General features: G+C 40.1%; 1 protein-coding gene across 1 annotated transcript in view; it reads right to left on the bottom strand.

Moving 5' to 3' along the window:
- The window catches only part of AHNAK2 (AHNAK nucleoprotein 2), a gene marked incomplete at its 5' end in the record, with an annotated part of 56912 nt that overhangs the window by 22102 nt on the left and 24379 nt on the right, over nucleotides 1–10431 (bottom strand). The window contains 5 exons of the mRNA XM_084270701.1: nucleotides 227–408; nucleotides 1140–1281; nucleotides 1863–1919; nucleotides 2688–2777; nucleotides 3545–3621. Coding sequence (XP_084126827.1) covers nucleotides 227–408; nucleotides 1140–1281; nucleotides 1863–1919; nucleotides 2688–2777; nucleotides 3545–3621 — 548 coding nt within the window. The remainder of the gene's footprint in view (nucleotides 1–226; nucleotides 409–1139; nucleotides 1282–1862; nucleotides 1920–2687; nucleotides 2778–3544; nucleotides 3622–10431) is intronic.

Below are 10431 nucleotides of genomic sequence, written 5' to 3'. Positions count from 1 at the left end.
CTTTAACACAACACCGTGGCTTTATCCAAAATCTGTAGTCTTTCCCAGGATATTTATAAAGCTGCAAGTAATGTTTGGGTTTTTTTTCTTTCATGGATACTCATGCTAGTAAGGTTAAACACAAGCCTAAGTCTTAAGAAGACATAAGTGTGTATTTTCTGGTCTGTCTCCACACCTCACATTACTACAGTGCTATCCAAACTTTGTAAAATAATAAAATAACTACCTGGCTTAATCCTTCCTTATTGTATTGGGCTGCAGATTGAAAGTATTCTAGCTCTTCTTTCCCAGCAATTTTTCTTTTGAGGCTGAACTGGACTCTGTACGGTTCAGAATATTGAAGAATCTTGAGTGCATCTTCATATTTGATATTATCGAAAAATATGGTAGCACTTAGAAGCTGGTCACCTGCAAGTGGAATCATTCATCATTGAATTAGTTTGTGTTTTCTTGCAGTTTTTAAAAAATTTTGTTGAATTAATGCTCATTAAAAAAAACCACATCCTATTTATTTAAAATAGAAAATGATGGTCACACAATAGAATCACAGAATAGTCAAAGTTGGAAAGGAAATTTGAAGATCATTTAGTCCTATCTGACCAGGGAAGGGTCAACTACAGCCAGTTTCAGGCCTATGTGATGTCAGGTTTTGAATATTTCCAAGGATGGTGACTCTACAACCTCTCTGGAAAACCTGTTTCAGTGTCTGAGCACCCGGACAGTAACAAAGTTTACTCATATATTTTTCAGTATTTAGATTCTGGACTGTTCTGGTGGAAATCATTATTCTTTTGTAATCTTGTGGAATACTATTTTGTGAAAGAATCAAAGACAATTTCTTCAGGAATGTTATGACTTAGGGTTTTGGGCGTGTTTGCAATTTTATTTATATATACACTCCTTTCACAGTTCACGTGAAAATTACATATTTTAATGGTACACACACAAAATCCCATTTCATTATTAAGAAACTGATCTTTGAAATTATTAATATAAAAACTTCACACATAGTATTGGTTGGTTTGGGAGCCACTATTTTTATTATCTAAAGAGATGATCAGGTAAGTATCTATATGCACACACAGCTACATACCTGATATATTAAAAAAAAAAAAGCATAATAGAAAATCAGACTGTACCTTCTCTCAGACTAAATATTTTTGAAGCTGGAGATTCCTTATGTACTTTTTTAATAAATATTCCTTCATTTCCTCCACCCATCACACTAAAACCACCAGCACCAGCTTCCACTTCTGTTTTCAGGGTCACTTCCATTGTCTCCTAGATATAGAAAGAGATGTGAATTTATAATTCTTATTCATTTGTATCAATGTGATCTACATTCTTCTACAATAAAAAAAATGAATCTCAGGTATATTTTCAATAGCTCAAGAAAGTTTATCTAAAATAGAGAATTGTTCAGTGTAGGCTTAATTTTGTTCTAAATTAGAATGAAGCACAGGTGTTAAGGTTATGCTGGATCACAGCCATAGGGGAAATAGGTTGTAATTTTTAAACATGAAACATATGGAATCTTTCAGGGCTCAAAGACTGTATTTTCTGTGAAGACGTTAAGCACCTGAGTCAATGGGCCAGAGAAGTCAGACTAAGAACTAATGCTTTACTGTAGTCAAACCAGAGCTGCTGAGAGGAGTTATGGAAGAACACCAAATAGGACAAGTAAGTGTTCAGGTCTGTGACACAACTAGGCAATTTGTGAAGTTCCTGATTAAAATAAATCTAAAGCAACTCTTTGACTATTTCTCCTTCCCTCTGTCCACCCATCCACATTCAGGGTGTTGTATTGGACTTTACTGTTTGCAAACCACATGCCTAAAACTACTGAGTGTTTTTAGACCGACCTGTGGATGACTCTGTTTTGATTTGTCTGTGGAATATTTTTTGTTTTCTTCTTGTAGCTGAAAAATAATTTGCAATTTTTTAGTGTTCAGAAGTCATGCTTTTGTAAAGTACAACAAAAGTCCTACATCATTAAAATGTCTGGTTTAGACTGAGAACTGAGGCTGACTTTAGTGGCAACAGAGCAAAATTGGGATTTACAAGTGCAATGGATAAGGTGAATGATTTAACTATATTATTCCCAGTAGTAAGGTAGAGGCCAAGACCTCCCTGCATCATACCCAAATTTCTATGAAATTAATGCCAGAGACCAATTGCATGAAGATGTTGGGAGAGCTTTTCTTTGTGTTACTAGTGTAGCACAGTTCTCATGCTTTCATGTCTGTGGACATACTTTTTTGCAATTATTGGACTTTAGCATGAATTTCAAACTGCTGCCCACTTATCTTAACGTGACTGTACTAGGCAAATCTCTACCTTTGAATAACCAAGAGGTACAGGTAATTTTTAAATACCTATTATTTAGCTTCAGGGCAGTTAAATATTCTAATAGGGTTGTGATTTCTTGTGATTTCTTGACACCCTACGCCCTTTAAGGAACAAAAATTAATATTTATTTATTTTTGCCAAGAAACAAGAACATGGCCAACAACAAGTTCAGTACAATATAAAACCATCAGTGACTATAGCCCTGATTTTGGTGGGGACAGGAAGGCAATATGGGTGCAACAACATCCTGGTACATATGAATCTCAGCTAGTTGCAGGAGCTAAAGCCCCTTGAAGCAATTTGTAAAGCCAAGCATGCATGAAAACTCAGTATCTTGCCTTTAAATATTCTTCTTCTATGGAATATTCATAAACTGGAGAGGATCCTTGTGGCCTTGGACGGATGTCTTCTACTGCCACTTCATTAACCTGTGGAAAAGAAATGATGGTGGGAAAAGAACATCCACCATTAAACAGTGACTCTTTTTATTTTTAGGAGAGTTTTTCTACTTAGGCATAGTACAAATCCTTTATTACTAATGGTGGATGTAGAATAACCAGTAACTCTTTCTTTAGGTCAGAAACAAATACAATTTTCAGGATGTTACTTGAGAATACAAGGGACAGCCTCCTGAGACACAAAACCAGATTGTGGTTGTCTTCAGGAATTGTATGCATCTGTGGGCTGAAAATACTAACACATCAATTAGTAATAATTGAAAAGACAATAAAAAGTCTCTCCCCTGTTTTACTTGGACACTTAACCTTTCCAATTCTGGGGCTTCAAACTTTATTGCTCTCTATAACCAAGCAAACTATGGAAGAGTCCCAGCAGGAATTTCTGCTGACAAACACTTGACACGTTTCCTTCTGGAGTCAATGATAGGGAACCAAAACTGGCTAAAGCTTTAAAGAAAAGTTACTGTAATTAACAGCCTTGAAATAGTTTGCTGAGTCTTGGTATTAAACTTACACTGGTGAATCATGGCAATGAGCAGATCACTTTATATTAAAGCATCATTCTGGCTTTTCAGCTGGCAGGAGAATCCAGGCAGAAATACAGCATTTTTGATGGTAAAAACAATCACCAGCAAGACCCAAGTATAAACAAAATATTTAGGATTCCATTTGAACAAGGCAAGTGCCAACCCCCCACCCCAAGAAACACCCAAACCAAACAACTCTTAAAAACTCACAGAATCTTCGTCCTCTGCATCCGCATCCGCATCAGCATCTCCCGGAGGCTCGGCCGGTCTCAGCTGTCGTCCAGAACCTGAAAGCAACATGCAAATTGTTGGGTGTCTCTGGGAGCCATATTGAGCACAAAGCAATTAACTTGCAAGCTGAAGCCCTCCAAAGCAGCACACCTGGGGGATATACCAGGTTGGCTGCAGAAAGCTCTGCCAAGAAATACTCATATTCAGAAATGGAAAGGCTTTTATTAAGAAAAAAAATCCTCAGATGGGAGAAGATGTAGAATTAGAACTTGGTCAGATTTTTAATATGTTTTTTTATTACCAAGGGAGTCTCCAGGTGTGTATTGGGCAGAATTGTCAGAGTTTTGGCAGCAGTGTGGCTGTGGGGTGGTCTCTGTGAGAGATGTCACGGACCTCCCTATGCCAGATGCAGCCACTTGCAGCCAGCTCTGCCTGCAATATGGAACCGATCGGAGGACTTTCTGGCACCTCTGTGAACACATGCTTAAGAAATGGTGGTAAATGCTGAGAAAAAGAGACAACACCACTAGAGGAGAAGAAGAGAGACAGAGAAAACACCAGAGCAGGAGGAGAGAAGAGAAACGGAAGAGCAGCAGAAATGCTGTTGCAAAACAGGATCTTGAGAAGGAGCTGGAGGAAGAAAAGCTGCCTGAGCAAGGGCAGAGAGGAGGAGGCTTGACTGATGGATGCTGGTGGAGGAATCCACCCTGGGGGAGTATGAAACAAGGAGTGGAAAAAGACAAGCAGCCATTATCTGCTGACTGCTGTCTGCTTCAGCAGCCCTCACCTCTCTGAAAGGACTGAGTAGAAACCACAGTGACAGGATTGGAGACCAGAAAGAAGGGAGTAAAGGTGTGTATAAAGGGAAGCTCAGGCACTTTTCCCTAACTGGTTGTTTGTTGTTTTTTTTTTTTTAAATATCAGGATCTGTAATTAAAAGTTCATTAGTTGGCAATACTTCATATCAGTTGAAGTTCCTGAACCTCTTTCTTGCTTTTAAAAGTATTAGGGCAGAGAGAGATGTGATGAAGGAGGTGGGTTCTTTGAAAGTGTGACTATGTTGAAATGCATTAAATTGGAATGAAAAGAGCATGAAAGACATAATCTTTTCCAGAGATCCAGGTTTAGCCAGTAGAGGTCTCTGTGTCTGAATTGCACAGTCTGATGCACAGCCTACTCTAACACATGCACAAATCCTTGTCCTAGTAACTGTGTCTCTTTCCTATCTCCACAGTCCATTTTTTTCCCAAGCCGTTGGGCTGTCTAGCTCTCACATCATCCAATTCTGCAACTGCCATTAGTATAGATAGTTTTGCCTCTCCTAACCAGATCCTATAGCTTAAAAATATCCTCAAAACACTAGAGAAGACAACTGCAAGCAGAAGTGTGCAACTCATTCATTGTCCACGTTAAATGAAGACTCCTTGGGCTGGAACACATCATTTCTGGATGTGGATGTCACATACTGTGTGTGCACATGTGCATTATTTAGTACAGACAGAGTTTTGGAAGAGTGGTGCCATGTGATCAGTGATGGATCACTTGGTTAAGGTGAATGGTGATAGCATGCTTCCAGTGGGAACATCCCGTCTCAGTCTGTGGGCCAGGTTTCCAAACTTGATAGAATAGAGGGCATCCTCATTAGCCATATGTACATCATCTTAATCAACTCTCCTGTGGTATTTTATCTCCAGAGAATTAGGATCAATTCAGAACATATCAGGGCTTCCAGATCATGCCTCCTTTAGCCTTAGCAGTACTAGTCGTGATGCCTACGATGGACAATTCTAGGAAAAGGTCTTAATGCAGACAATAATTCAGATTAAAGACATGCAGAAGCTGGTTTTATTTTTTTCAATTGCATTGGCAATTTTCAGAAGCACAGGAAAAATAACTTTTGTTTAAAAATTCAGATGTGTATTTGTGAACCTGATTTTAGGCATTTCTGCTTGAAAATTCTGGAATCCATTCATAAAGCTCTTCACCACATGTATTTTAATAAGCATCATATGTGGTAAAGAGCTGCAGGCCTGAGGCTTGGTTGTTTAACTTCCTTAGTGCTTCTAACGATTCAGGTGACAACAGCAAATTTTATGTCTGTTACTAAAATTCCGAGAAATAGTAAGAACTTAGCCTTGTGGCATTGCTGTATTTTTCACTTGGGAGAATCCCACCCACAAGCCCTGCAGTCCAATGAAATGACTTAACAAAACACTGCTCGGATTGCTAGAGAGGTTATTTTTCAGTGCAGCACTTCAGGGCTAAGTACAGCATTGATCCTCGGTGGCTGCCAATAATTTTGCTACTGGAAAAGAAAATGAATTATCTGGGAGAACTCTTGGCCAAGTATTGGGCCAAGTGATTGCTCAACTTGTCTTTGCTAGAGGGGCTGCAGATCAAGGTTTGCCAAAATATCACCAGAAAAATCCCCTGCTGCGAAGAGGAAAGTCTGTCAGTGAAAAGATCTCTCACCCACTTTGTGATGGTCAGGAAGGGGTAGAAACCTCCCTTGAAAGCCTTTAGTAAACTGTTGCCCCTCCTAAATAGTGGTAGTAGGACTCTTTCCTACAAAATGAGGCAACAGACTACTGTCCCCTGGGCTAACAGGGATGTGGCTGAGATCTCATGGAGGGACATCACCTACAGAAATGCCCTTCCCTCCCCAAGCTTCACTCTGAGGCTTTTCCATCCACCCGGATTTCCCCAAACTCTGCCTACTCTGTGCCTCTACCATTACTAACCCATAGCATGAAAGACTTCTTGGGCCCCTGATTACTATATATTGTAGACTAAGATTTACTTCTGATTTTTTTCCAATTCAGAATACATTAAAAGCAAAACTATAAAAGAGGGGAATTACAGTACATTGACGAGTGCCTTTTTCAGCAAAGCCTTCTTTCTGTGTATAAAAGACTGTGCCAATAAACTATGATTTATATGCATGTCATTCTCATGCCCCAAATAGTAGCAATGCCAAAATTTTATAGGTTTTAACTTTTTTTATAAACTCTGGACAATCAATCCTTTGTTCCAATTGCTTTCATAAACAAGATGGAATTTACATCAGTGACTAATTCTAGTAGTCACTGAACTGACTTCAGAACAAGGGAATTTTTTGAAAGTAGGCAGTAGGAGTTATATGGACTGGAACATTTTCATACCATATGACTGAAAATTCTGTTTGCTTTTTTAAATACAATTAAAAATGTTTTAATATAGTAACTCAGCTGGACTGTTCTGGGTAAAACTGCACAAACATAAAACTAGAGTAGTTTTTTTTGCATTCACACCCAGTGGGTAACAGTCTCCAAAATCACTTTTGAGACATTATACTAAATTTAAAGTATGACAGTCTCATTAAGTTCTAATCATTTGGGCTTTAATATATAAAGTGAAGAAAACCTAATTTTAATTGGGACACTGGTATATTAATTTACCATAATCTGTATGCTTTACAACCACATTAACAATAGAACAGGACATGAAAATACTTGATATGTTATTAAAAAAAACCCAAACAAATCCTTTGCTGATTATCCTAGCTTCCTTGCTTAGAAATTATCACCCTTTCCCTGGAATTTTTAGATCTGGGCTTTCTGTCTTTGAAGATTTTATGCTAAATTCATGATCATGGAGGAATGTAGTGATTTAAACAAATCTGCTTTTATTTCTAAATGTATAACTTCTCCTTGCATCAACTTCTTTGGCCTTATCTTTCAATCTAAAAATGGCTTTGGGGGTTTTTAGGGGGAAAGGTGAGAGGTTTTTTGTTCTGGTTTTTTTTTTGAGAGAGAACTAAAATTAAGCTATTGTGGTGTTTGCCCAGGGATTTTAATGTAGAAGAGTTTAACGTGACATGAGTAACAATGGTTGTAATGCACATGTTTTTGACAAAGGTGCAGGTTAAACATTCCCCATTCTCAGGAAATACCCCCAGAAGGAGAAGAGGTTCCTTCTTGCCTTGCACTGACTGTCATGAATTATCTAATTTCACTTCTGGTTTCTCTTAACAGATAGAAACCCGAGCTGTGGTAAACACCAGCCCAGAGCTGAAAACTTGCATGTTCTGCTCACTCATTTATTGTTTGTTAATACACAAACATCACAACCTGTCTTCTTTACTAGGATTTTGGTGTTTCTTAGCTACAATTTCTCAGCTATGGGAAGAAACAGTCCTGTTTCTGCCGTACTTTGGAAATAAATGTCTTTGAGACTACAGCCAGATGGAAGATTCATGCCTAGACACGTAGGCAAGGCTAGGACATCTTTAGATCAGGTCTCTTTTGAAAATGCAAAGCACACTCTGGGCACCTCATTTGTATTACTAATAACGAGGAGGAGTGAGTAATTGCAAGACAAACAACAGCCATAATAATCCAATATCCTTGGCACCGTTGGCACTGTGTTTGACCCAGCAAAGAAGCCATACATGTAGGTCAGCTGTTTTCACAGCACTCCCTCATGTGGCTGTGTGCCACTGTAAAAAAGGTTGTGTGCATTGCTGCTGCCACAGACAACTTCAGATGGCTCCTGTATCAGGCAGGCCCCACTCCCTACAGCCCTCTGTCCCGCCTTCCCTGCGCCCTCAGGCACCCTGCCATGGGCCTGTTACTTCTCTTGCATGCACGGCTAGTCACTGCTAAAGCACTGCTCCTGAATTCCTCCTGTATTTTTAAACAACACCCCTATATCAAAACGCCTGATTTTGTCCCCGCACAGCTTGTTCTCCCTCTCTTGCAACTATCGCAATTACTGGGATTCCTCTTCTTCCCTCAGAGCTCTCACAGCTGCCTGAGCAGTGCTGCTGCAAAGCCCCACAGCCCCTTTGGACTGACTTCTTACATTTGATATAGGGAATATTTAGAATAGTCAGAATATTTAAAATCCTAGGTCCCGGTTCAGAAAAGCACTTGGTAACAGGAATGCTGTGCACATGCTTGGCATTCATCTTGGCCTCTCAAGAGCAATTTTTCAGATAGGTAAGTTCACCTGACGTTAGTTTACTAAGAAAAAATTTTCACTTCAAGGTTATGGCAAAAAGGCAGCAATTCAAACATTTTACTTTTTCTCTGGCACCTTCAAGTGCTTCAGTTTCCATGCCTACTTTTTTTATATACCCACCTCAAGCCACTGTCTCTATTATTTTGATGAGTCATTAAATTAATGCACCTTGCAAAGCGTTCTTTGGGGTTCCCTGGATATCCCAGAATACTAGATAGTGATGAATAAATGTCAATCATCCAGCTAATTAAAATGTCACTTCAGCTAGGAAGTGTCATCAAACATACAAGCTATTGCATTCTTGCTTTGGCAGTTTCCTTAAAACTCCCATGACTGAAAAATGGTTTAAATATTTTATTTTTTTTTAAAGCTCTGCACAGACAACATTACAATGACAGCAAAAGGACCCCCTCTTCCATCTCAGCCACCATTTTCTGGACACAAACATGAATTTTTGACAGTGAAAAGAACTATTCTCACCACTTTCCAAAGTCAGCTGTGCTAAAGATCTCTGAACCCTCAAGCAGACCTTTGTTTTCTGTTAACTGCATCAATTGGCTTAACGAGATGGGATTTGCCGATCCCTATGATAAACATGCTGTGCAAATGATATGTACAAGCACAAAAATAATTGCTCAGTATCAGCAGCAGCCAGAAATGTTTCACTATTTTTCTTTGTTCCCTCCACAGTTTTTTCTTCAGCTCATGTTACAACTGGCAGCAGTCACCTAAAGCTACATGAAAGGGGACTAAAAGCCTAGAGATTCTGTAATGCTACAAGGTCTCTTATTAAAAAGGAACAAACCATGGCACATTTGCTGTCTAGAACTGCTGTCTGGAGGCTCCATGCAAAGAGTATCTGCTCTAACACTGCACCTTGGCTTGCACTGTGAGTATCTTTAAGTTTAAATGCCGTGATAAATGTGAAGACCATGAACTAAACCATCTACAAAGGAGCCCAAGTTGTAGCAGAGCTGCTCAGTGTGAGGGACTTGGCTGCGACAGTTCAGAGCAGTCATCCCCACCACCCAAACCCTGCTGGGCTGTTCTGTGGAGGAGTCATGTCTTTCCAAGCAAGCACTGCTGGCTGAGCGAAACCGTCCTGCAAGCAACACTTGGCAAAGATAAGAATCTGAATGTGTCTGCAACTAAACTCCTTTATGCATGCACTGTGTTTCTTGAAGCACAGCCCATGGCATAGGCTCTTGCATAGTCTATGTAGGCTTGGCCATAAACTCCAGAAGGCCTATGCCATTCCCAGTAAGCAGCTCCAACTACACTGGGGAAAACCATCAGTGACAAATCAAGAGGTTTATCTTCTACAGAGATTTCCTAGTGCGTTTCCAGGAATGACCTGGATCCATTCTGTTGTCCTGCAAGATCCCACAGGCTGAGTTACAACTGGTCGGGCAGGGCTCTGGGGCACGGCAGGACTGCAGCAGGAATGCCGTGGCTGTCACTTTATCCGGGCAGGAGACATGGTGATGGTGTGATGCGGGCGCGGTGTCACGGAGAGGGCTGCCTCTCCCAGCCCTCCATCATGGGAATGTAAGTTACTTCACTTGAACTGCTGCCAGTATGACAGTGGGGCACCCAGTAGCTCGCTCCATCTAGACAAACCAGTCAGCCCTGAAAGGAATGATTTCCACAGCAGGAAAAGAAGCCCTTTTACCTCAGAACAGTGATAAAATGAGGAATAGCACCTCCCCTGCAGTGTTCCCCCTCTACCCTGTGCAGGGAGTAGGACCCTCTCCATCACGCCTTGAAATTCTGGTCTCCTTAACTATTTCTGTGAGATGAAGACAGAGGACTACTCTGTGGAAGGAAGATAAAGATTTCACTGCTAAAGGGGTTTAACAGGTCTT

Source organism: Gallinula chloropus, assembly GCF_964237585.1.
Source record: "Gallinula chloropus genome assembly, chromosome: 14".
Classification (NCBI taxonomy): domain Eukaryota; kingdom Metazoa; phylum Chordata; class Aves; order Gruiformes; family Rallidae; genus Gallinula; species Gallinula chloropus.
This window is presented reverse-complemented; position numbering and strand designations above follow the sequence as displayed.